At 34.8% G+C, this 26,599-nt stretch overlaps 1 protein-coding gene and 2 long non-coding RNA genes across 3 annotated transcripts; 2 read left to right on the top strand and 1 right to left on the bottom strand.

Moving 5' to 3' along the window:
- Positions 1-33: 33 nt before the first annotated feature.
- LOC104236392 (acetolactate synthase small subunit 2, chloroplastic) lies at positions 34-13,710 on the bottom strand. The gene is made up of 12 exons (XM_070145651.1): positions 13,398-13,710; positions 11,971-12,184; positions 11,216-11,299; positions 10,596-10,664; positions 6,156-6,239; positions 5,594-5,746; positions 4,086-4,169; positions 3,545-3,649; positions 3,329-3,451; positions 2,549-2,701; positions 1,882-1,947; positions 34-493 (listed from the first exon to the last, which is right to left on the bottom strand). The coding sequence occupies exons 1-12, from the start codon at positions 13,637-13,639 to the stop codon at positions 410-412; spliced, it is 1,461 nt and encodes a 486-aa protein (XP_070001752.1). The 5' UTR covers positions 13,640-13,710; the 3' UTR covers positions 34-409.
- On the top strand, positions 444-1,042 carry LOC104236391 (uncharacterized). Its single transcript, XR_011399960.1, has 3 exons — positions 444-562; positions 689-841; positions 922-1,042. It is a non-coding gene; the product is annotated as an uncharacterized lncRNA (long non-coding RNA).
- LOC138868205 (uncharacterized) lies at positions 1,924-3,926 on the top strand. Its single transcript, XR_011399959.1, has 2 exons — positions 1,924-2,012; positions 3,436-3,926. It is a non-coding gene; the product is annotated as an uncharacterized lncRNA (long non-coding RNA).
- Positions 13,711-26,599: the final 12,889 nt, after the last annotated feature.

Below are 26,599 nucleotides of genomic sequence, written 5' to 3'. Positions count from 1 at the left end.
AGTCAATTAATTACAGAAATTATAAGAAACTCATAAAATAAGAGCTATGATTTAATTATCGAATATTTAAAAAATGATTATTTAGTGCAAACTAATTCACTAGTAACTAGCATATAGATATTTCACATGCACTTCTCCCAACTGCGTTAATATACAACATTACTCAACTTACTAGGCTCTACTCCACATTTTGGAGTTCTGTCAACTTTTTTCAATAAAAATTCTATGATTGAATGCCTAAATAATACAACAGAACTGTCACTAACGTGATAGTGACAAACTTACTTTTATCAGGGACCTGCTCGCACTATAAATAGCATACAACAAAACTCTCTTTTCTCAGACTAGTAGAAATCAGCAAGAAAAAGAACTCGGCCATATTAAAATGCACTTAGACATTTAACTAGCACTATAAAGGAAGAGGATAACCCCGGAGGGATGTCGAGTCCACGCCTGATTCTCGCACCAATGCTATCCGCCCTGTACGAGCCACCTACAAGGGGGAAAAATGATGATGTGGATAAGAGGGTAACACTACTCAAAAGCAGGCTTTGAAGTACAGGTTCTTGTTCTAAATGCATCCTCTAGTTAATTATTTTACAAGATTCAACACTAAATCCATCTCCCTAATTTACTTCTTGTCCGTTAATTAAGATCTTACAGACCATGTTGGTAAATTTCCCAACAGTGCAGCAGAACACAACTCCAACTAGATGGTGGGACTCCTTATAACGCAAGGCTCAAGACTCAAAGAGTGCAAGTATCAAGGCTCCATATGGATGTGGAAAACCAAAAACCTAACGACTCCAGAACATCTAATAAAGTTAAGGCATTTGCCAAAGTAATCATTCACTCTTCATACTTCAGTGGTTAAGAATTATTTACATTTCATGACTTGATGTCTTCATTGGTATGCTGCAGATAATTCAAGATCATCACAGTACATTGATGTAGGGCCATCACGCCATATAATGTATGATTGTTCTACTTGTCAAATATTATCCAGGGAACAGTTTCCAGATCAGATGACTGTACGCTAGTGGTATCTTCTTGAAACTTTTTACGTCTGAAACATATCTTATTAATGTCTTTAGATTCGCATGCAAGAATCATATATCAACCATGTTGCATGACAAAGATAAATCAGGAGAAGTCCTGCTCAAAGAGCTTGGATGTCTCGGAATAAAAAATGTAGCTACAGACTCAAGGTTAACAATGGAAGTTTGAAGCTTGATGTTAACTTCATCTATTTCGCAGATAACTAAGTCACTAATACGGTTGTAGAAACAAACACATCACTAGAACAAGAGAAGCACAAGCATTACCATTGGAGCCTTTAAATGCACATACTTCACAACCTCAGATCACTTAGAACTGTACTTGAAGTTCGATTCTAAAACAGTCAACTTTTGGAACACAAAAAAGAAGAAGTTAAAAGTAAAAACTAGATGCAAGCTTTCTTTCTGGGGTTAAGGGCTAGCTCACTTGGTGAGCTTCCTGCCTTCCACATTTGAGGGGGGAGGGGTCAAACCCCATCAGTAGCATAACATCCCCTTCCTCTTCCCAGTTCCCCCCACCCCTGATGTAAATAAAATTTATAAATAATAAAAAAAGGATGCAAGTTTTCCGAATCTTTCTCAGGCTAACCAAGCCCGTAAAGTCAAATAATGTTCGGTTCATCCTTCTGGTTACAAGACACGTTCTAACTTCATGCGCTAAACTATGGATTGCTCTTCTCCAAGGAGCCGGAGGTTGGAGAGAAGGAAAGGAAGAAAAAAGGTTTAGAACATACAAACTCAGATTGTCCAAATGCAGGATACCACTTTCAAGATGCCGGCCTATATACGTTTACAAATCAAAATGCAGCTTAGAAAAACAAACCTCACAAATGCCATAAGGCTCCAGTAATCTTTGCAATGCCAGCAACTTGTTAAAGTCTCCAGTCAACTGCAAAAAGTGCACGCAATCAAATTCAGAGAGAAGTCAATGAGGAATCTGGGCAAATGGCACAGGTATTCACGAACAGTCCTTTTCATTATTTGCGAAGAACTTCTTTGTACATGTGAGCAAATATTACTAATATCTTTTCCAGAAGCACCAATTAAAAATAATATCTTTTACAAAAGCAATATGCATATATAGAACAAACTGACACCGCTTGAAAATAATACAAAAATAACTATCACAGTACTTGAAGTAGAGCCTTAAACTACAACATTCCCAGAGTTGAACCCATTTACAAGCGGAATCGTGACAATAGACCTACACCGCTTGTGCAAAATCTTAACTGCGCCACTGGTCAAGTATGTTAATAGAATGGCGTTAACATGTGTGCATTAATGATTAACTGATTGACTGACGTAAGAAATCGCTAGAACGAACATGATAAATAAAGATATAAATAATTGACAATTAAAAACTTAATCTTCTATAAGATGTGAGCATACCTACAACAAGTAACAGCACAAAAAGAGTTGAAAACACCACCAAAAAAAGAGATTTAAGTTTTAAACATGAATGTTACTTAACCCCAAAAAAAAAGTTTCACCTCCAATGCTACTGTATGATCAGACACATCAACAGGTTTAGCGCGGAAAATACTGGCAATATCAAGTACATCCCTCCTTGCTGTTGCATTGGCGGCTACTTTAATGAGCATTAGCTCCCGCTCCGCAAATGGTAAATGAGTTATATCTTGAACCTAAAAACACCAAGCACAATTGTATTATCCGTCTGATCTAACTCCAACGAACAATATTTAAGTACATATCTGTGAAGATTGAAATTTATTATAATAGCTCCAATAATGTGACAGCCATATTCCTAGAGTGGAAAAAAATCTCAGTCAAGCTGAAAATTTTCTTTTGCTCTATAAGCTTTATTTGCTCATTGAGAAGGTGTGGTTTTAATCACTATGACCTTAATGGTGAGGGAGAGGTGAAAGTACAATACTTGCTTGCTTTTAAGTTTTTGTGAAACTAAAACAGAGGTGGCAAAGCGCAAAGAGTCTGGAAGATGAACAAGGCTAAGCGCACTACCAGGAAGGTTGAACAAGCGCTAACTCTAAGAATAGGTGGGAAACTTTAAAAACAAAGACAAAACGATTATCAGATCGCTAGGCCAGATAAAGACCAGGATTCTCACTGGTCAAATTCACGGAAAACTAAATAATTCCTTAAACCAATTACAGTAACAAATACTAAAACTAGTTTGGCCCCCTCTTATAGTATATTGAGTTTCCATGGTAGGTAAACTTTTTCCCAAGAACCTATTCATCTCAAATCAGCTTGTAGCTAGCTCGTGAACATCTATCAGCTTGTACACTTACCTCATGAATATCTACCAACTTGTAGAATTGCTTGACCAATTTTCCTATAGTTTCATCAGTTCCAGGGATCACCGTTGTAATGCGTGAAAGCCCCTCTGATTCTGCAGGGCCAACAGCAAGACTCTGCAACATAATCATTGGAATGAAGCTCGGACGAAAAAATCAAGCAGAAAAGAAATTGTAAAGGAAACAGCAAGAATCAGTGGAAAAAACAACCTGAACGTTATATCCTCGTCGAGATATAACACCGGTTATCAGATTGAGGACCCCGGGAGCATTGTTGACAAGCATGACTATTGTGTGCGACCGAAGCCCACTCAACTGCAGTATCAAAATGATCATCAGATTTGTAGCATGTAGAGGGAATCAAGAGAAGTAGAGAACCACCAGAATAGCCTCCATAAGTTTCTTTTATCGGCTAAGACTAAAGTTCTTGACTTCTTCTTTTTTTGATAAGGTAGACTAGAGTTCTTGTCTAACAATGGCTCCACTTTGACTAATTAATACTTGCTTTAACAAATAGGTCCTGTGAATTCAGAATGTGGAATTTGGGAGGGATGTGCATGATTTTTTTTTAATCACCGTGTTTTTCCGACAATCTTTCTCAATTTTGGAAAGGAAAATTCAGCTTTTCATCTATTAGAAGGCTCAATAGTTCAGGGACTAAAATAGGATACACAGATACGGAGTAATGTAGGTTTCTCCATGGATCACAGAAATAAATAGATTGATCTTGAGAAGCAGATTGGGTCCTTACATCTCCATCATACAGATATCCCCAGTGGGCATCAAGTACTTGAACCGAGATATCATCACTGGATTCCACGGGATAAACATCACCCTATATTAATTTAAAAAAAAAAGGATTTGTAACTTTAGATTAAATGAAACACAGCAAGAAAATCAAATAGAAATTCACACATTGGCTAAAACTGAATGCAAATTCCGCTTATTGAGATTCAACACATTAACCCATCATAAATAAAGCAGAATCTGAGAGCCAGAAGAAATGCAAGACTTAGGTGGACTATGCCAAAAACCTCAACAGATTTACTGAGGCAAAAAACCTGGTGGAATTTGATCCCAATGTGCATATGGTGGATAGTTTGGAAGGAAAGGAATGCCAGGTGTTTTGAAGATAGAAGCAGTCCTATTCATAAGTTAAAGATGAACTGTATCTTGTTGTTTCATTTTTGGTGTAAAGAAAATTATGTGAATGATGAAGAATCGATTTTAGACATCATAGAATCCTTGTAAGAAGAACAAGGATAGGTTTTTGCTTCTTTTGGAATCTGTAAATGGTTACCAGCACAACCTTTGTGCTGGGTTTCTTTTTTTATAATACATAACTGTTACCTTTGTCAAAAAAAAAAATATGAATGACATCAGCTCACACAGCTAAGGACAACCATAATTTTTTTTCTTGATAACCTAATCTTATAATAGATTATGGGATGACCTCCTGAAATTTAACAAGTAAACTGAAACAAGTTTGAAATTTGTTTTGACAAGGCATCATGCCTTCATCATGAAAGAGAAAAGTAGAATCAAGAATGCACATCGTTCATTTGCAACCTGAAACTCAATGATTATGATCCAAGAATCTAAGGCCTCCAAATTCACTATCAGCAATGATAAGTGGTAATAAGAAGCCCAGTTCATACCCACACTTCTGCCTCTAGGAATTTCAAAAGACTTCGAAGTGAAAGATTAGATAATTGTATAACTTTTTTCTCGTTTTCCTTTTATTTAAATCCCAGCATTCTCACTGCGTAAATTGATTCTTCTAACATCACAAAGATTTAATTCGCGAAATGGAAATGCAATTTTTTTATAGATCCCATTACTTTTTTAGTTTTTTCCTTTTCTTGAAGGCTTAGGAAGAGAATAGCTTTCACACTGTACATATTGTTTTGTTTACACCACAAAATTTATTTTACAAATTGGAACTACTATGTTTTGAATCTTTCAGGAAGCTAAGTATAGGTGATGACTTAAGATCAACATTTAGTCAATGAAAATCACATCCAAAGGGAAAAGCCATGAGAAGTTGGGAATAGAAGCTAGAATCGGAAATCTTAATGAGCTAGTTGAATGAAATTAGACCCATAACATATAGCAAGATTCTACAAGTTTTCACAAGAAATTCATGGAACTCTCAAGCATGTCTACAACAATCAAGACCTGGTGTATATGTACCATCAGACACCAAAAATGCATGAAAATAACTTACAACCAGAAAGTGGGTTTGAGAACATTATATACCCTTGAATCATTGCTTGCTTCATTGGCAATTGATCGACTTTTGTTGCTCAGGATACCAACACTGGGAATTTTTTCCTCGAGATCTGGATAAGAAGCTGCAGAGAACCTCCAAAAAGGAGCATCCTCACCCATCATTTCACGTCTCAAAGCGATCTGTGGTGAATGGTGATAATGATCAATCAATAGATAACAGCATCACATCATTCCTAGTGCATTCTTCCTTTTATCTTTATAACTACTTGATTGCATTAAAGTGAGTCAGCCTCTATGCTAGAGTCTAGAAGTATTATACCAACATCTGACTTGTAGCAGATAAACTATGAAAACTGTGACTCCTCAAACTTTAGCTAATTATCCAATTTATTATCCCATTTATGGACGCAAACCTTAAACAGCACACATAACTTTGATCACCACAGCTGGTCTCCAAAAATAACTGGCTTAAACTCAAAGGATACTTATTAACCTGGAACTATGCAATCAAAGAACATGGTAACTAAAATCATCAAAACTATTTAGGCATATATGTAAATATTAGAATATATCAAACATGAAAATGTACCTTTCCAGTTCGGGCTAGTTCTTTGATCCCAAACTTGCTTAAATTTCTCAAAACGGCAGCCATTTTCCCTGGATCACCAGTTACCTAAGTCAACCACAAGACAACCAATCTGCTTGTTATATAAAATAGCACAAGAACATGATTAAAATGAAATTATGCATCACCACTCTAGATTATAAACACATCACTATACAAATTAAAGAAATAAACCTGCAGCAAAGTTGAACTCTTTGCAATGCTAATCTCGCTAAAGATCTTACTTAAATTAAAGACTTAACACTGAAGAATCAGATGTCAATGGCTAGCCAAAGTGTTACTAGCTTTCTTCCTCTACTTTTTTTTAATTAATTTTAACTAAGAATGTTAGAACAAATGGGTTTTGGGCAAAAATGGATTAGATGGATGAAATTTTGCATTTCTACTGTGAAATTCTCCATTCTCATAAATGGATGTCCTAAAGGTTATTTTCACTCACACAGAGGTCTCAGACAAGGTGATCCTTTATCTCCCTTTCTATTCATCATTGCCATGGAAGGTTTGAACAACATGATCAAAACGGCTAAAGTCAGTGGATGGGTTAAAGGCTTTGAGGTAAACAGGAGTGGGGCTAACAATCTAGAGATCACACATCTCCAATATGCTGATGATACTCTAGTCTTCTGTGATGCTGAAAAAGACCAACTTAGATTCTTAAGGATCATTTTGGTTTTATTTGAGGGAGTATCAGGATTACACATTAACTGGAGAAAAAGCAATATTTTTCCCATTAATGAAGTTAACAACATGGGGCAACTGACACAGATATTGGGAGGAGAAGTTGGGTCCCTACCAACTGTTTACCTTGGGATGCCTCTTGGTGCAAGATCCAAATCAAAAGAAATCTGGAATTCAGTCATAGAAAAGTGCGAGAAGAAGTTGTCAAGATGGAAATTGCAATACTTATCATTGGGGGGTAGGCTAGTTCTAATCAACTCAGTATTAGACTCTCTACCTACTTACATGATGTCTTTGTTCCCAATTCCAGCAGGCATTCTACAGAGATTGGACAAACTTCGAAGATCATTCCTTTGGCAAGGCAATAAGGAGAAAAAGGTCTTCCATTTAGTCAAATGGAAGACACTAATAATGGATAAAAAACAAGGTGGATTGGGGATAAGGAATTTGAAGAACCAAAGCAAGGCTCTTAGAATTAAATGGTTATGGAAGTACTCTAAAGAACCCCAATCTTTATGGGGCAAAGTGATCAAAGCAAAGTATGGTGAAGAAGACAACTGGGTGTCAAAAAAAGTCAGTACATCATATGGAGTAAGTGTGTGGAAATCCATCAGAGAACTTTGGCCTATAATGGAGAATCACTCCTCCATAAGAGTGAACAACGGAAGGAACACATCATTTTGGAATGATAATTGGTTAGGAATTGGAAGCTTAAAGGAAAGATACCCAGATATGTTCGGTTTAGCACAAAACCAGCATAGGACAGTAGCTGATATGAGGAGTCGTCAAGGATGGGAAATAGCTATAAGAAGACAGCTGAATGACTGGGAGATAACAAGATTAGTTGACCTTTACAAAGAGCTGGAGGCATTTACAGGATTACAGGAAGGGTTGGATTCAATTCAATATGGTGGAAGAGGCACAACAGAGGGGTTTTCCGAGTGAAGGATGCATACAAGATTTTGAATCATAATAATCAACAGGTAGACACATGGCCTTGGAAACATATATGGAAAACAAAGATTCCATACAAGGTAGCTTGCTTCACATGGCTACTAGCGAAGGAGGAGGTCTTAACCCAGGATAATCTCATAAAAAGGGGAATTTCTCTGTGTTCAAGATGTTTTCTGTGTGGGGAAAATGCAGAAACTGTCAACCATTTGTTTCTTCATTGCAAGATTACAGACCAACTATGGAAAATCTTTATTAGTCTTAGGGGTATTTCATGGTCAATGCCATACAGGATTAAAGATGTCCTTTATAGCTGGGAAGAAGCTGGAGCTGAAGCAACTAGCAGAGATAGATGGAGGACTGTTCCGGCTTGTATTTGGTGGACAGTCTGGAGGGAAAGGAACAATAGATGTTTTGAAGACAGAAGCAATCCTGTGCAGAAGATCAAACTCAATTGTATTCTTCTTTTTTGTTTTTGGTGCAAACAGATGTACACAGAAGATACATTGACAATCATAGACATACTAGGATCTTGCTAGGTCCCAAATTAGAACATCTACAAATTCTCTCAATGTAAATTTGGTTTTCAGTGCAACCTATGTACTGATATTTATAATATTTACAATAGTTACCAATTCAAAAAAAAAAAAAACATACTAGTCAAGCAACCGAGCAGATTGACAAGTATTTTGTTTTTTTTTTCTTCTAGATTCAGATTATCATGTCTTAATCCACTAAAATATGGGGAACTGTGGGTAAACAGCCATGATTGGCAGCACAGAAAAATGGCTGAAAAGCAAGCCATATGTATGGGTCAAAATCTGTCTTTAAAATATTTAAGCCAAGTTAATACTGGGGAAGCGTTCTCAGGTCGATGTTCGTCGAAAAGATCTAAGAAACGGCAAAGTCTGTGGTCGAGGAGTTAACAAGGGCTGAAGTCGAGAAGTCAACAAGGACCAAGGCCGAGGTCGAGTACTTTTGACAGAGTTGTAACGGCTAGTTTCAAGATAGGACATTAAAAGAGAATATTCTAGTAGATATTCTCTGCACTTGTATTGTTAGGGTTTTTAGGAACGCGTTCCCTATAAATAGAAAGAGACACAATTATAGGGGACATGTAATATTCATTTATAAGAATACACTTTGACTTGAGAAAGAGAATCAGATCTCATTGCTAGTATACAAACATGACCTTTTCACTAAGATTCTTGTCTACACTTTTTCACTAGATCCGAGAATAACTCAGATATTCAAAGGATTGTCCATCACTCATCATTTTCGGAAAGAACATTGACTGATTACATCCTTTCTTGGGTGACTCATTCATTCTATTTACTTAAATGTGATTTATTGTTATTCATTGATATTGAATGCTACATTATTGCCTTTGATTTATAGAATATTTATTGCATACTGCCGCCGTTATTCAAATACACCTACGTAATATTTGTTGCACTTTCGAGAACTCCATCTTAGGGAGTTAGCTAGGATTAACCCTCATTTATACAAATTTAATTAGTTAAACCAAGATCTATATTTTTTGGTCAAACACTATAGAAGATGGAAAAAAAACAAATAGCAAATGAACACGAACAAATAGCAAGTGAACACGGTTGCATAGTCGGTTAGCAAGGATTACATATTCAAAGAGAATAGGTATTTTAAAAAAAAGGAAATAAAGAATTAAAAATAAGTTCTTCTTTCATCCCATTTTAATTCATTAATTTTCATATAGTTCAATACTAAAAGTCTAAAATAGTGAATTGATTTTTCTATTAAGATTGGTTTACAATAGTTTGAAATACTAAAAGCTTGTTTGGATGGTTGTTACCTATTGTATTCGTCTTGTTACTTTAAATACAATGTTTGTCTTGATTGTTACTTAAATTTTATTGTATCGTATCGCTAAATTCATCGTTACGTAACGACAAAAAGTGTCATTTTATGGAACGACGGATTTGATGTGGTGGCATCGTTTCCTTGTTTTTTTCTCTCATTTTGCCCTTCCTTAAGATAATCATATCTTATCCTTTACCCTACTTTTTTATATAATAATTTTACTTAGTATCCTATTTTTTCTTAGTAATTTTGCAAGTTTATTCTTCATATTGTTAGTGCGTGACATCATGAAACGACGACAAATAATACAATTTATTAAAATGTTGTATTCATCAAACAATACAATACAATGTATTATAATACAATACGATACATTATGAAACGACCTGTAACAACAATCCAAACAACAATCCAAACAAGCTGTAAATTTTTATATTTATATTTAAGAATGGGGACAGACAGAGTATGTTGTTGTTGAATGGGGACAAACAAACATTGCATCAAACTTGAAATAACATAAGTTACCTTTTTTTTAATAAGTTGTAAAAAGTACTATTAGTTTACAGTATTAATTTGAGTTGTTTGGACGAAAATGTTTACCAAGAGTTCAGAGTTTTACGATAGACTTGAATAAAAAGTAGGCAAGCCAACTAAAAAGTGGCGGAGAGAGTGTGACTTGATTCCAATATGGAAGCATTGAAGACAACAGTGAACTCAGTCTTGTTTGATATTCCCTATTTTGCATGCTACACGACAACTAACAACATAAGTATATGCAAAACTTTATGTGAGAGATGAATCTAAGATCTTTAATGGTGTTGTGCGATTAAGTTTCTAAACAATCACTGATCAAGTACACATCAGAACCAAAGGCACGAGTTATATCATAAACACTTCAAATGACATGTAAAAGCAGGGAAAGAAGAGTGGACTCACCTCGATAGTCAAAAAGTGCTCTGATATATCCACAATTTTTCCTCTGAAGATGTCCACCAACCACATGATCTGAATAACAAAGTAAAACATAAAGAGCTAATACATAGACTAAGAAAGAAAATAATGGCATGCCACCAATCCATATCTTAAACAATTTACGCACTGTTCATTCTATATACATTGTAACTGAAAGATTGAAAGGCTGAAGACCAAGGAACCTTGACAAGTTCTTTTCTATGCAATCAAATTACTGCCTAAAAGGAAAAGGACCCCGTTTTCTGTTTTACAATGGATCTTCATGGAATTAGATCCTTCTTTACTTAATAAATTTCCAGCACCTTTAAAAAATTGATATGAAGGATTTCCAGCTTTTATTTTCCCATTTGATCAGTTTAGTTACTTCAGCGCATAAACAGGCTTAGTTATATTGTTTCACGCAGATAGAGTATTAATATGCTAGCTGCAGTATGTCAGAGATGTAAATTTGGATAAAGTTACATCCATGACAATTTGGCCCCTAACGATCAATCAATAGGAAGATTGTTCCAACTCATTGATTTAGAAATATTGCTGATATAGGAACAAAGTTAAACGCGAAAAGTGAGAGGTGTCTTGTATACTTCAGCTTTTGTGCTTGCATCTGCATTCAGCTTTATGAGCATCAATTCTCGTTCTACTTGTGGTTCTCTTGACAGATCCTCTACCTGAAATATCATACCAATACAAATTAGGAAGTGTGATTTTTTTTATGACAACAGCCAATACTAGCTGAATACAGGGTTGATATAATTTTGTTTCATTGCGGAAGAATTTATGGATATACCTCGATTCAATGCTTATGCACGGGAAGTTGACAACAAGTCATTTGCCGGTTAAAATAATGCATATCCAGGTACTACTTTAACTATTCCATGGATTTCCCAGGAGAGGACATTGAAGAATTAGAAACCAATGACAATTACTAATCATTCTCATGCTTTGCATGTCAAAGGCAAAGGAAAATAAATGCGCAAACCTACTGCTATATTAAAAATCACAGCTTCCTCTACAAAATACCTCAGAGAGATTTTGCAAATGATGATTGCTTACAAGTATAGCAATCATAAATGCTTTTAGAGAAATATAACACACAAGCAGGAAGATGTTATGCGAGTTAACAGGGGATCTGATTGACAAAAAATGTAGAAACGGGTATCTGACGTGTGCGGCTAGTCATGCCATAGGCACAAACACACAACTGCACCCACTAGAGCCTATAGAAGCTATCAAATTGGTAACCTTCCTACTATAAAGATATCCAGGAAACCCAGAGAGAAATACTATTAAGAAGCTGAGCAACGAAATACAGCCTGATATTTCAGAAAATTAAACTAACCTTCAAGACATTCACAAGCTTGTTGAGCTGCTCTACAACTTGTTGCAAGACCTTCTCAGTTCCAGAGACAACTATGGTAAAGAGAGCTTTATCCTTGTTCAAACCAACAGCAAGTGACTCAATATTGTAACCCCTTCGAGCAAAAACTCCAGCAATTCTGTTTATTATACCACTTTCATCCCCAACAAATACTGAAATGGTGTGACATTTTACCCTGGTAATAAATAAACGGTGAATTGCAACTCCACGAGGCGCAGACATATAAACAAGCTCTATATAACTCATGGTGAATCAAAAAGTAAAGAAGATTATTTCTTTGATCAGTCAATCAAAATGTAAAGAAGGTGGCGTACTAGTTTTCCGAACAAATAACCAAATCTGGTTGATTGTAACACTTGCAAATCAATCCTGGATCTGCCATGATATCCATGCACATGGAAACCCTCTTCCAGTTTGAGTTAAGTTAATAAAGAACAAATACAGGGGGAAGGGAATAACCTATATAAAGAGTCCTAGACGAATGTGATGTGAAGAAAAAGCTCATTAATCATTATATATTCAGAACCAGAGGATTTTATCCTTCTGTGAAATCAGTTGGTTAAAAAGCTGGTTTTCGGATAAAGAAATCTGCTACCCAGCAATATAGCACCTTTTCATGGCTTAATATTCCGTCAGAATCACGAGACTAAGAGTCAAAATTTTCTTCTTTTTTTTTTATGATGGTGGTGTCAGGGTCAGCTTAAGCACACCCCGACTATTCCACCGAGTACCTGCTACCTCCCACAAGCACTGGTACCAAGTAACTTTGCCCACCAATGTAGGCGGATGGGGAGTCAAAAGTTTAATCAATCAAGAACCAGTCATGCATGCATGGAACATCAAATGGACTCGTGAAAATAGAGATAGGTAGAGAGAAATGGCAAAATAATTGGAATCTTATCTACTTTTACTTATCAAAAGCGGAAAAAAGCTTAATAATCCACATTTAAAAAAATAATCCTTTTTCTTTTTTGTCTTTTTCCCCTAAACTAGCGTCACCATCAAAGCGATGATAAACAAACTTATCTCCTCATTTTATTTCAAATTGACAAATAGTTACTAATCTATCAAAAAACACGTTAATGATTAATCTTAAACAATCGCATTCATTAATCAATTGTCAGAACACACATCTATACAAGCAAAAATAAAAGGTAATTAAATAGAGCTATATCCCGAATGGAAAATGATCAGTCGATAGAATGAGCAAAGAACAACCTTTTTGAAGCACACAATATTTGTATGTTGCGCTATTCCGGTAGTACATTAACACAAAATATTTGCAATCCCTCGTACTAATCTCCAAACAACTCAACAATCACAAAAATTACCAAATCTCAACTTCTCATGCACCTAATAATGAACTAAATATACTAATTGTAGCTTACCGAGAGGTAGAAGGCGACGGAGGAAGTGGCGGAGCCATACGTGTCACGGAAACAGCGCCATTATCAGTGCTACCACTTCCACTACTACTCGCCGCAGTATTTGCCGTAGTTATAACCGGCGAATGCTTTTTAAGACCGAAACTGAAATTCCGGCGACCGAGTTTAGACGGAAGAGTTGGTTTACTTAATGCTGGTAGGAAACTTTTCTTACTCAGCCCCGTCGCTGTCGCCGCCGCCGCCATGGTTGTTTTGCTAAAACTTAGCTGCAGCTTCACAGTGAAATGAAAAGAAAGGATGAATGAAGAATTTGTAATTTGCGAATTTTCTATTATTATTTTTCCTACTATTAATAAGGCACAGTTTAAGGAGCTCGAGTCAACATGGCTGCTTGTGGCCTAATGACGAAAAAACCAGAATCTTAGTTTAAATGCCAATTATATGCTGACTTTGTAACCTGGGCCCATAGGGTATTTAGGTAATTATATTAAAGGAAGCTACTTTATTTGTACCCGTTAATTTAAAGCTTCTACCACCTGGCACTAGATGCTTTATGCTGGGCCCATAAAAATGATGAGTCTACAACAACTTTTCTTTTGAGTTGATAAAATTTTATATTTGGAAAACTGATGCAATATACAGTTCCTTCATTAAACTTTTGGGTTTTTCATTTATATTTGGAAAGCCTTTTCAATTCTATCCCTAGCCTTTTTGAATTTGTATTTTCTCCGTTTTAATTTTGATTTAATTTATCTCTTAGAGAAAAGAAGATGGACAATTATTTTAAGGTTAATTGAGCTTACTTGGTTTGACTAAATCAATAAAATATTTGAACTTAATTTTTATTTTCTTGGAAAATTTCTTGTGCAAAGTGGAGGATAACGCTAAGACTTTATTTTCTTTTGCTATTAGAATTGATCCTATTTGAAAATCTACACTAATTATTTGGTACTTTAGAATGTCATAAGAAATTTCAACATACAACACAAAAAGAAGAAAAGAACTTTACAAATATTTCAGGAATGGTTTAGATTGTATTGCCAATAATAGGTAGCTCACCTTATGCTTATGTGATGTATTTTTCATATTTTGAGTATGTTAGTGGAGTATCCTTTCTTATAAATCATGAGTTAACAAAATTACTTCTTGAAGAGCAGGTTGTATAATGACTAACATAATAATTTATCATCGCTTATAAATGGTTGTTGAGAAAATTAAGTTGAAGTAGATAAAAGACGAACTACTATTTTTTCTTTCTTTCATAGAGTATCAAGTATTTTGGACATAGCAAGAAATGCCATGTGTATCATATTTGATTATGGAATTATTAGTAAACTTTATCTTAAATGAAATAATTCGCTTCTTTGACAAGTTATGATTGTGTATATTTTTCTCCAATGCATGACATCTTTATACAGTAGTTATTCGGGAGCACCCATAGCTTTGACTGTAGTGAGAAGCCCTTGTGAAAAAAAATTAATTAGTGCATTATAAAAATAATATTATTTCTACGGAAGAACCAAATAATATTTTTATTAGTGTACTTATAAATTCAGGTATCACCTTACATTTAAATGTAAGTTGTGGTTATTATTATCGTGTTGTTGAAATATGTTATTTACTATTCTTTGTATATATAGCAGAAATGGGAAACTCAATATGAAATTGATAAGAAGAATCACATAATCTGGACTGTGAAAATATTTTTGTTCTATCAATTTAACATCTCAATTTTCCATCTTAAATAATTTGATTTAGAGCCCGTTTGGCTTAGATGATAAGCATTAGGTGCTGAAAAGCACTTTTAAGTATTGAAGCTCATTTAAAAAATAAGCAGTTATGTGTTTGGATAAAAGTGCTAAAATTAATAATAAGCAACTGAAGAACTAGGTATACGAAGAGTTTTATTTAAAAAGAATTATTTTAGGGATAGAATAGTAAATTTTTTGGTCAAATCTAAATTGCTTATAAGCTGAAATTTGATAAGTTGAGGGAGACCAACTTATGGCTTTTGGCTTATTTTTTTACTTATAAGCACTTTTAATCCTACCAAACGCGTAGATAAACCAAAAAGTGCTTATAAGCCAGTTTGACCAGTTTATAAGCTTAGTCAAACACCCTCTTAACAATAATTCCATAATGTGGAGTGCAATTGAAATTCTTGGTTATCTAATTTTTTTTATTTCTCAGCAAATACGTAAAATTGATAAGTAAAAAAAGAATCTAAAAAATTACTAAAATGAAGTACATACAAATTAAATTAAAGATTTATGATGAGTTTGGGCCTACAACTTCATATGCACTCAATATGATCATATTAAAATGGAGGTAGTATTCACTATTATTTGGGGTTACTCAAAAGGGCGATATTAATTGAGATAATTAATAAGGAAACACATGTAATTGAAGTTGTTTATATGCCACGAAAATCACATACTCCTCCGGTCTTAATTTAATTTTTGTTTGTTTTCATATATTATGAAATTCACCTTTTAGCATTAATTAACAATATGACCATAAACCTTAATTTATTCATTAAAAATATAACAAATACTTTTAGGATTTTTATTCCAAGGCCAACTTAAAAAAAAATTAATCCCTTCTTGATATCTGAAAAATCAAATATTGTGGACTATAAAAAAGATCAAAAAAATCAATTAATGTGAACATGAGGAAGTATTAATTAGTGTGCCAAACTTTATATTTTCACAAAAAAACGTAAATTAGTTCAAGTTTTGGATTAGGCCCGTGCTAAGTACGGGCTAACGGTCACTAGTACTATATAAAAGTCGATCAAGGGCATCAAAGATATTGTTGGAAGAGGAGGTCGATCAAGGGCATCATGGTCATTTCAAAGATATTGTTGTATTGTTTGCTAGTATAATAGGCTCAAAAGCTTAGTTGTGTGTTGTTAACGACAGATAAAACCAAAAGTAAAATGGCCCTATGCTATTGAGTTCTCAGGTGGACCCACTTCCCATTTAACCTTCACTGTCTTTGTCTTCTTTAAATGCACTATTTAATTATTGTTACTCTCCAATTTATTTGAAAACAGATTACTTCTCCCCTTCACTTTTTAAAAAACTATATGAACTTTTAACTAGAAAAATTATATTCTTGATAATTTCATAAACTAAAAGTATACTATGGTAACATACATTAATATCTAACAATTCTATTATCTCCTTTCATTTTTCTTTTTACATTTATTGACTATTTCAGGTAAAGAAGATTTTACAAAAAAGAATTGACGATAATTTATATAGATTTATTCTTATATTGTTATCAATTGATATCATTTTATAAAGGTTTTGATTAAATTGCAATTTCTAATTGAAATACTTTATAAAATTAGCAAAAAACTATTTAAGAATAAAATATTAAAATTTGTTCAAATTGTATTAAAAGGATTTCCACTCTAAAACATTATTCCCTCCGTGTTCAATAGAAATCAACATTATATAAATTTTAAAATACATAAATATACAATTAACTATTTTTAAAAAGTCTCAACAAAGAATTATGGTGAAGTGAGTTGTATTACACCCTAAATAGTATCTCAGTCAAATCAAATGAAGAAAAAAAACGATAATGCTTCAATTTAAGGTAAATTTGATTAGTATTTAGAGAGATCGAGAAAATATTTCATTAAACTAGAATAAAATACAAAATTTATTGTTAAAAATTCTTAATAATTAAAAATTACGATTATTATTTTAAAGAACAAAAAGAATCCCTTTTTGTCAACTATTTGGGAAAAAATTAATATGTTTTATTATTCAATTTTTTATTAGCATAAAAAATAAAGTAATACATTAACACAATTGAAAACAATAAAAGAGCAAAATTATATATAATTCAATTTAAAAAATGAAAAAATACATCACGACTTATTTTTCAACTGACTTTTTAATCATTTTAAGTTTGGTGGTGCAAAATTTTTCTAAAGTAAAAAAGTGTAGAACCTACATAGAAATACTCTAAATTATACTTGAAGTTTTGTTTATTTTTTGTATAATAAAGTGTAGGGGTGAACATAAAATCCGAAAAATCGAATTCCGAACCGAACCAAATTAATTTGGTATTTCGATTTCGATTTTTTTGGTATTTCAGTTTATTTCGATACAAAAATTTTGATATTTCAGTAATTCAGTACGGTATACAGTATTGGATTTTTAATATTTCGGTATACCGAAATAGTTTACTAAGAAAAGACCATCTTTCACTTCTTAACTTTTTATTTTGTTCACTGCTCCTTTTCTATTAGTAAGTCTTTTGAGTTTTCCCAAGTACTTTTTCTCCTAGTATACTATTTTTTAAGCAATGATAAAAAGTTAGTTATTCTAACCCTACCCTTTGACTTGGGTTTGGAATTTGAACTTTCTATAAATCTCCTTTTCCTTTCTATAAATATACCCTTAACCAAAAGAAAGAGTCAAAATGGTGTCCTTAAGTTTAACTTACTTTTATGCTTGTTCTGTTGTTTATTGTCATAACCTTAAAGGTTTCAATTACTTATATTGATGAAGGTACATAATTTTTTTCTTTCTCCAGTCATCAATATATTTTATGTTTTACTAAATCAACAGATTAGTTCCTTCTTTTTCCTTTGAAAACCTAATTAAAAGTTAACTACTCTTTTGCAGCTAAGCAAACTTTTGTTGTGGTCCATAAAGCAAAAAATGGTTTAAACCGAAATCATACCGAAATTGTACCGAACCAAAATAAAAAATACTGAACCGTACCGAAATATTTTGATATGGTATTTGGTATACACAATTGATAAACCAAATACCAAATCGAAATTCTTAAATACCAAACCGAAATACCGAATGTCCACCCTAATAAAGTATCAGTCTTCGACAAGTATTACAAAGTGATTGGTATAGTAATACGATTTGAGAAAGTTCACATAACACAAAAGATAAATAACACAAGTAATAGTGATTTTATACGTTGTTACAGAAAAGCCTATTATCTTTTCTTCTTTCCCTAAAGGCAAACAAAATGTGTGTTTAGTAATAAACCAAGAAATATTAAAAGAAAAAAGAGCGGGCCCGTGAAATGCACGGGTACATCATCTTGTTATTTTATATAAGAGAAAATGTTAAATTTGGTAGCTTATGTTTGGAAAAGTTCAAAATTATCCCTTACGTATAACTTTGAGCAATTTTGGTTCTCTCAGTTCACTAATAGTTAACACTTTTGATCCCGTCAAATATTACAAATCTAAAATGGTAATGAAAGAAAAGATTTAATCAGGAATATGAGGAAAATCCTGTCAATTCCTAAAAATTATAACACAAATAACGGTGTAAAACACTAAAAATAAAGAAGAATAGTAGAAATAATGCCTCAAAAAAACTGCAACACACTTTAAAAATATATCAAAAATAACAAAAAGTGTATCTCAAAACATGAGTTCATATTAAATCTTTTCTTTCATAGTTCCCATTAGATCTATCAAAAATAATTTGGTAAATATCTTAATGAAAATTAAAAGTGCTCACTTTTAATAAATTTAAAGAATTAAAATTGCTGCAAAATACATTTAAGGATCATTTTGAACATAATCCGGAATATAAGTGATCATTTTTGTCATTTTTCCTTATCATATGCCAATAAAACAGTGACAGGGGATTTACTAATGTCACTGTGAAATAATTGAAGGCCACCGATAACCTGACTGACACGTGTCCGTGTTGTGGATTTTAAGATGGAAAAGTCTTAAAAAGAGGGTGAATGGAAAATGGAGAAAAAATGAAATTTTTGAGTAAAATTTAAAGTTTCTCTCTCTTGAAACATTATCCCATATTGGAAGAGGAAAAGGATTTTGGTGGGTATATATACAATTGCTCTTCTTGTAGCTCTTAAAGAGTTAAGAAGAAAGCAAGTCTCGCGTCGTCGTCGCTCAGCTCGGCTTCAGCTTCGATTGATTGATTAATTTTTTGGACCAAATTTATTTGTTAATAGTAAATATTAACGTAATATTATCCGTATTTGTAACGGATATGTTCCAATCCGTGGATTTGTTCCAACAGGCTAATGCGTCTCCCACCATTGCCAAATGCTTGCTCCATAATAGCAAGTGATTGCTCCATTAGTTAGCAGCCTGATGCTCTATCCACTATGGTCAAGTGCTCCACTAAATGAGTGGCAGCGGGTCCGTGTTTAGCAGCTAACTGCATTATAAATAGATGGTGCAAGCAACTTGTTGAAGACACACAGAAAGTAATCGTTCCTCTTCAGTTTACACAACTACTGATATCCTCTTCAGTAAGAACTCAACATCGACTATAAATTGCATTTCTTCCTCTTAGAATTTCCATTCGACTTTTGAGTTCTCCTCCTTTGTTGTGCATTATTTTAAAACTACAAACAAAGCAACCGTAAGTGTGATTTGCTACCGAACTTTGCGTTCGCTGAAACATTGGGGTTTGAAGTACCGCTACACCAGTGTGTAATTTGTTCTATCCTGGGAGGAAATAATCCATAACCTTGGGTACTAGGAGGGGATTAAATTCCTTAAGGAAACACTGTGAATTAAGTGGGCTCGAATTAATTACTGCTTCGTTTATATTTACGTTTATACGCTAACTTTCTTTTCTCCAGAATTATAACTTATAAATACAGCAAGTAAGAAGATACCGAAAACCAACAGTCCGTAATTGGGGTAAGGTCTGGTGATTAATAGCCCGTTTGGCCAAGCTTTTAAAATTAGCTTATTTTGAGAAGTGTTTTTCTCAAAAGTACTTTTAAAAAAAGTGTTTTTGGTGAGAAGCAGTTTGTGTTTGGCTAATTAATTAGAAAAACACTTTTGAGCAGTAATTATTATTTGGCCAAGCTTTTGAAAACTGCTTCTAAGTGTATTTTTCTCAAAAGTGTTTCTCAGAGAAGTAGAAGTGCTTTTGGAGATAAACATTTTTTTTTTGCTTTTTCAAAGCTGCTTCTGCTTCTCCTCAAAAGCACTTTTTTTCCTTCCAAAAATTTGGCCAAACACCTTAATTTTTGACTAAAAGTACTTTTAACCAAAAAAAATATTTTTCGCAAAAAAAAAAAACATGGCTAAATAGGCTATAAATAACGTTGGGAAAAAGAGCAGTCGTAGTGTAGGGGAAGCACGGCTATAATGGTATGGACCGCAATTAATAAATACCACTGTTAAATAAAGGGGTGCGGGGAACGGGTCCCATCAATTGACTGCCATACGGCGGCATTCACAACAAACTGAAACATATTCTTTTACTTTTGAAAGCCGACACTTGTATTATTTATTTCTTAAATATTACGGTTCAGTATTTTCGGTATTCGATTTTTTAAAATATAATATCAATACCGTACCTAATTAAATTCGGTATGATTCGATTTTTCTCTTTTCAATTTTAGTTTATTCGATTTGGTAACTTCGGTTTAAATACTAACTAGTGCATAGAATCATAGAATATAATATTGAGTGCGGAACCAAAATATTGTTAATTTTTACTAAAAATACTCAAATAAGTGTAAAAAAAAAGTTACCAAAGTATATATAACGCCACTAATAGTGGCGCTATACAGTAACCGTTAACTGTACCGTTACTGTATAGCGCCACTATTAGTGGCGTTATACTGACAAACTTACATAGCGCCATTAATAGTGGCGCTATATGCCTTATACCTGAAGACATAGCGCCATTAATAGTGGCGCTATACCCCTTAATACAAATCCCCCATCTTCTTCTTCTTCGTTCCATCTCCGTCTTCCATCTCCCTCTTTTCACTTCTGGTCCCCCCCCCCCACACACACACACCACCGATCTGCCCCCATTTTTAAATAAAAAAAAAATTTGGGTCCCCCATCACACAAAAGTTTAATATTTGTGGTCCCATTGTCGAGTAGAGCTTCGTGTTATTGTGGATTCACTCTTCCGGAGTCAAAATTTCGATCTATCTACATTTCAAAAATTCTAAATCGAGGTATTTCGATTTATTTTAAGTTGAAACTTTTATAACAATGCATATTACTTGATTTGTATGTGTTCTATTTCGGTTTGTGTTTATTTTTTCCGAAACTAGCATGTTAAATTTTATCCGGATTTAATTTTAGTGTTGTATAAAAATATGTAAATTAGTCTAAAAATGTGTTTGTTAATATCCTCATGTATATTTATGTGTTTTTATGCCGTTTAGTTTAGATTATTTTTTAGCGTAGTAAAATGTATACTTTATTAGCGTAGTAAAACGTAGACCTTTTTAGCGTAGTAAAACGTAGACCCCTTTAGCGTAGTAAAATGTAGAGCCTTGTAGCGTAGTATTGTGTAGTAATTGTTTAATTATCTTATATTCTAGCACGAAACCCATAGGACATTTTATACGGTCGTGGCCTGTTTGCGAGCATATACCACATTTGCGTGCATATACGATATCACTAACATCCATTTGGTTCCGTATACGCGTTCTCTTCTGCACCTGTCTTTTACGCAAATAGGACTTGTTACACACCATTTTAAATGGTTCTGGGGGCCAGTAATGCTCAGAACCCACTGGTTGCAGCTGACCACTATATGTGTTTAGGTATTTGGAAACACTATATTGTTGATCAATATAGTTGGTCTCCGCATAACCAACACGTTGAAAACACTTGATGGCATGTGAACAAGGCATGTGGTAGATTGACCATTTCCCACATGAGCATAACCTTGTGGATTCATTTACAGTATGTACATTATTACCCCGATTATTATGGATAGCGGTGCGAACTTCAAAAATACCTCGTTCGTTATCATATTGCAAAAAGGAATGCCAATGTGCTCGCCGTCTGTATTTCTCTAATCTCTTCATAGGCACTGGCATAAATTCAACACCCCTTTCCATCAATTCCGTTGCAGCTGCAGACCGTTGTACAAATCTCTCCGCCATCTGCTTGAACGACATACACACCATGGTTGTGACGGGCAATCCTCTTGCCGACTTTAATAACCCGTTGAAGGATTCTGACACGTTTGTAGTAAGAATTGTAAGCACGTGATTTTTGACCCTCCCCGAGAATTTTCACATTTTTAGCGTGAATATGTGAAATTGGGTCTAATATAGCCATTTTAACTATTTTTACTTTATTTCGTTGCAAAAAGAAAAAATCACAAAAAATACATATATAAATTTTAGTTTATGCATTTCTCATAAACGTGGAAAAAATACAAAAATTGTACTTTATTTTGGTACTTTATATAAATTCAAAAATTACAAAAATATATAGTTCTATTAATGTTTGCAGTCATTATAATTTTGAAAAATACAAAAAAAAAATATATTACTTCATATTTTTGTCTTTATTAAAAAAAACAAAATTTACAAAAAAATAGTTTTATTAATATTCTATAGTCATTTTAACTTTGAAAAAAACAAAAAATATTACTTCATATTTTATCTTAATATTTAAAAAAAAAAAAAAAATTACAAAAATAGTTTTATTAATATTTTGTAGCTATTTTAAATCTTGAAAAATATTTAAAAAAGATATAGTTTTGTTTAAATACTAGTCTTATTTTTGGTAGTTATTTTGCTTACATAGGACTAGTTAAGCAACGTGTTCCTATTTCTCGGGTCCGGGCAAAAGAATAATATTCGGGTTCAAACTACCCGGTTTTAGGCCTAATTTTCGGACCTAGCCCATAATAAACCGTGTCCAGGACACATGGGGAACCCCACCACGCGTGGGGGACACAAACCTTGAACCCCACCACGCGTGGGGCTCATTTTTATGGGCATTGTGTATCAAATACACGGACGAAGGCCAACGGACGGGGGGGGGGGGGGGGGGGTTTAAAAATTTTTTTTGAAGAGGGACTGTGGATCGTCTTCTTCCTTCTTTAGGAAAACCGGACTCCCTCACGACCGAACCCTAACGTCCCCGCGTCCAAACCCACCGGCAACCACCCTCCTCCTACCAGCCCAACTCCATTCCCTACTGCCTCACGACCACCCGACCAACTCCCCCATTGCCCATAACCACCACCACAAACAGCTCCTACCAGCCCCCTCCATCACCCGAACAACGCCCAGCTCCTCCAAACCACCACCATCGTCGTTACCATCTCCGCCATCGTCAACAAACACCCAAAACCCTACTGTGTCGTCAACTGAACCAGTCACACCCCCTCGACATTACCCGCAGCCAGCAAACCACCCAAACACCACCTCCCTCGACACAGCCCAAACGACCCCTCACTCCCCAGCAGTGAATCGAACCAAGCGTCCTTCACTCCCTCATCGTCTCACATAGCCACGACCACTCCTCCTCCTCCTAGCTAGCTCCGTTTCGTCCAGCTCCCCCTCTCGTCGTCCCTCCCGTCCTTCACTCCCTCATCCGAGTCGACAATCAAACAACCAGTGAACACCATCGGAAAAACCAGTGGTTTCGCCATCGAACAGTAGCTGTGACTGCGCTGCTGCCTCGCGCCACCAGCTCCCTCCATAGCTGCTCCTCCCTCACATCCAAACAACCCCTTTGCTTCATATCCACGTACCAACTGCTGCGTCAAAAAATATACAGCAGCCACCAACAATCTTGGGCGTTGACAGTTTTGGGGTCCAAGCTTTCCATCGAGGTCGTCTTTGGTTCGTCGAGGTGTTTGTCCGAGGTTTCGTCGTTGTTCCGTGTTCAGTGAGGTCTGGCTTGAATTCCGTCGGGGTCGTGTTTGTCGTCCTGAGTTTACCGAGGTTCAAAGGTTAGTAAACCTCAAGTATTAGATAAAGAAATGCTACGTTAAATGTTCGAAGATGCAATATAAAAATTCGCATAATAATTCTCTGCCCATATTTCACTGTATGCGTTTTGCTTCATTTTTATGTTATGTTATTCTTGTTTATTTGATGTCATCTAATTAAGTTGGATTAGTTGTTCTATGACACAAGTTTGATGTTAATCGGTTCGCCCTTCCTTTTGCTTAGGTCCTTCGGACAAAATTAGTATTAGTACATGCTGTTACTACTCCCGAAACCTTCATTCGCTAAACTCCTTTTATTAAACTTCTAACAAGTTATGAGACTCTGGTCGTAAAGAAGCTGTAAGGTTTAGTATGGTTAAAGGCATAAAAATAGCATCCTTTTTTTTTAAATAAATAATAATAATAAAAATAAAAATAATAAATAAATAAATAAATAAAAAGAAAAACGAGACAAGCTTCGCCAAAAAATAAAAATGTACAGATTGCGGCCCTCATAAAAATATATGCATTAAATACTTAGATTCCGGGTCGGGCCGTTTAGCGAATTTCACGGCCCTACCCCAAAATAATAATGCGCTAGTTGCTTCAGGCGCGCCTTTAATAATTTAATTTTCCTAAACTCGGGTGCACATTTATGTGACCCAAATCTAAATCTCAACGGAATCGAAATGTGTCTCTACTCACGGGTATATTGATTATGGCGTGGCCCGAGATGCATTTCCATGACGTTGTAAATTCCTTTTAATAATAAATGAGACGAGCCTCGACAAACAAAAATGTAGAAGCTGCGGGGCCCTCTAAATGTATATATATTAAAAATACTTAGAATCCGGGACATGCCGTTTAGCAAATTTTACGGCCTTCCCCAAAATAACAATACGTTAGTTGCTTTAGGCGCGTCTTAATAATTTATTTTTCTTAATTCGGGTGCACATTTATGTGACCCAAATCCAAATCTCAACCGAGTCGAGATATGTCAATAACCACGGGTGCATTGATGTAACGTGGTTCGAGATATATTTTCACGACGTTGCAATTCTCGTAAAAATAATAATAAAAGCGGTCAAGAGTTTAAAACTTGCACATAGGTTTAACATGTACAAAATCAGATAATCAAGCCAAATATAACAGTTGAGCGACCGTGCTAGAACCACGGAACTCGGGAATGCCTAACACCTTCTCCCGGGTTAACAGAATTCCTTATCCAGATTTCTGGTACGCAGACTATAATATGGAGTCATTCGTTTCCTCGATTCGGGATTAAAATTGGTGACTTGGGACACCATAAACCTCCCAAGTGGCGACTCTGAAATAAATAAATAAATCCCGTTTCGATTGTCCTTTAATTGGAAAAAACTCACCTGCGCCCCTCGCAGGTGCGGAAAAAGGAGGTGTGACAGCTCTGGCGACTCTGCTGGGGATTTAAATGACCCAGAACCACTGGTTCAGGGTTAGAAATTCGAGCTTAGATAAATTGTTATATTTGGTTTTATCTGATTTTTACATGTTTGAGCCTAATGTGCTAAATGCTACTTTTACCGCTTTGATATTATTTGAACTGTATATAAACTGTGCCGAAACCCTTCTCTTCTTACCTCTGGGGATGTGCTTACTGGTTGAGACTCCCTATTCTGTTAGTGTCGTACCCTAAATAAAAGAGGCTCGGAAAGTTTCTAAGCCGGCTGGCCTTTTGGTTCCCGGAAAGGAGCTCCTTCCTCAACTCGAGTTGTCCGCTCGGGTACACTGTCTAGAACACCGACCCAGGTCTTTGAACATAGAATAAAGCCACATGCCGGATCCCTAGTAGGAACGTTTATTTGCATCATGTGCATTTGACTTAGGGGACTCAACATAGGGGTTGGGTCCGTCTAGGACAAGCAACCTGAAAATAATAGACCATCTTTCGGCATCCTATGTGCTACATGTTGTATTTAGTCAAGGGCGAATGGGTCATTTGGTCATTTCCAGCATGGTGTTATTTTAATCAAAGCATGGGGAACATTTGTGGAATCCAAGAAGCCTTGGAATTCCCCTATGTCCCCCACGCTTCATTTTTGAAAAGCATATGGGGAACATTTGCGGAATCCAAGAAGTCTTGAAATTCCCTATGTCCCCCATGCCACATTTTTGAAAATATAATAAATATAAAAAATAAAATATATATGTATATATATAGAAAGAAGCATTGGAAATTCAAAAAAGGGATTGTGTATGGTTTCATCATCCACAAATTAGAAAATAGTGGAAAAGAGGAGAAAATAACAGTGTAGAGATATGGCTACTTATTGTTAGAAAAAAGAAACCAATGTCCGAGTAGTATTGAAACTCTGCCGAAATTTTGAGAAAATGAAAAAAAATGTCTTATTAGTTTGTTATATTAAAAGCAAAGGAAAAATAGAAAAAAAAATCATCTTTGTTCTGTCTTGTTTTTTCAAAAATATTGAAAAGAAAATAGTTTGTTTTGCCATTAAATGAAAATGAAAAAGAGTCTGGTTTTTA

The sequence above is a fragment of the Nicotiana sylvestris genome, chromosome 5, assembly GCF_000393655.2.
Source record: "Nicotiana sylvestris chromosome 5, ASM39365v2, whole genome shotgun sequence".
NCBI classification, from domain to species: domain Eukaryota; kingdom Viridiplantae; phylum Streptophyta; class Magnoliopsida; order Solanales; family Solanaceae; genus Nicotiana; species Nicotiana sylvestris.
Note: the sequence above shows the minus strand (reverse complement) of the source record. Positions and strands in the feature narration are given on the sequence as shown.

Bases quoted from the DNA above. Each gene is read 5' to 3' on its own strand.
- LOC104236392 (XM_070145651.1), bottom strand. From the start codon at position 13,639: ATGGCGGCGGCGGCGACAGCGACGGGGCTGAGTAAGAAAAGTTTCCTA. The intron at 12,185-13,397 runs GTAAGCTACAAT...ATTTATTACCAG, and splicing joins CCGTCGCCTTCTACCTCTCG to GGTAAAATGTCACACCATTT. The intron at 2,702-3,328 runs GTAAGTGTACAA...TGGTGTTTTTAG, and splicing joins AGTTGGTAGATATTCATGAG to GTTCAAGATATAACTCATTT.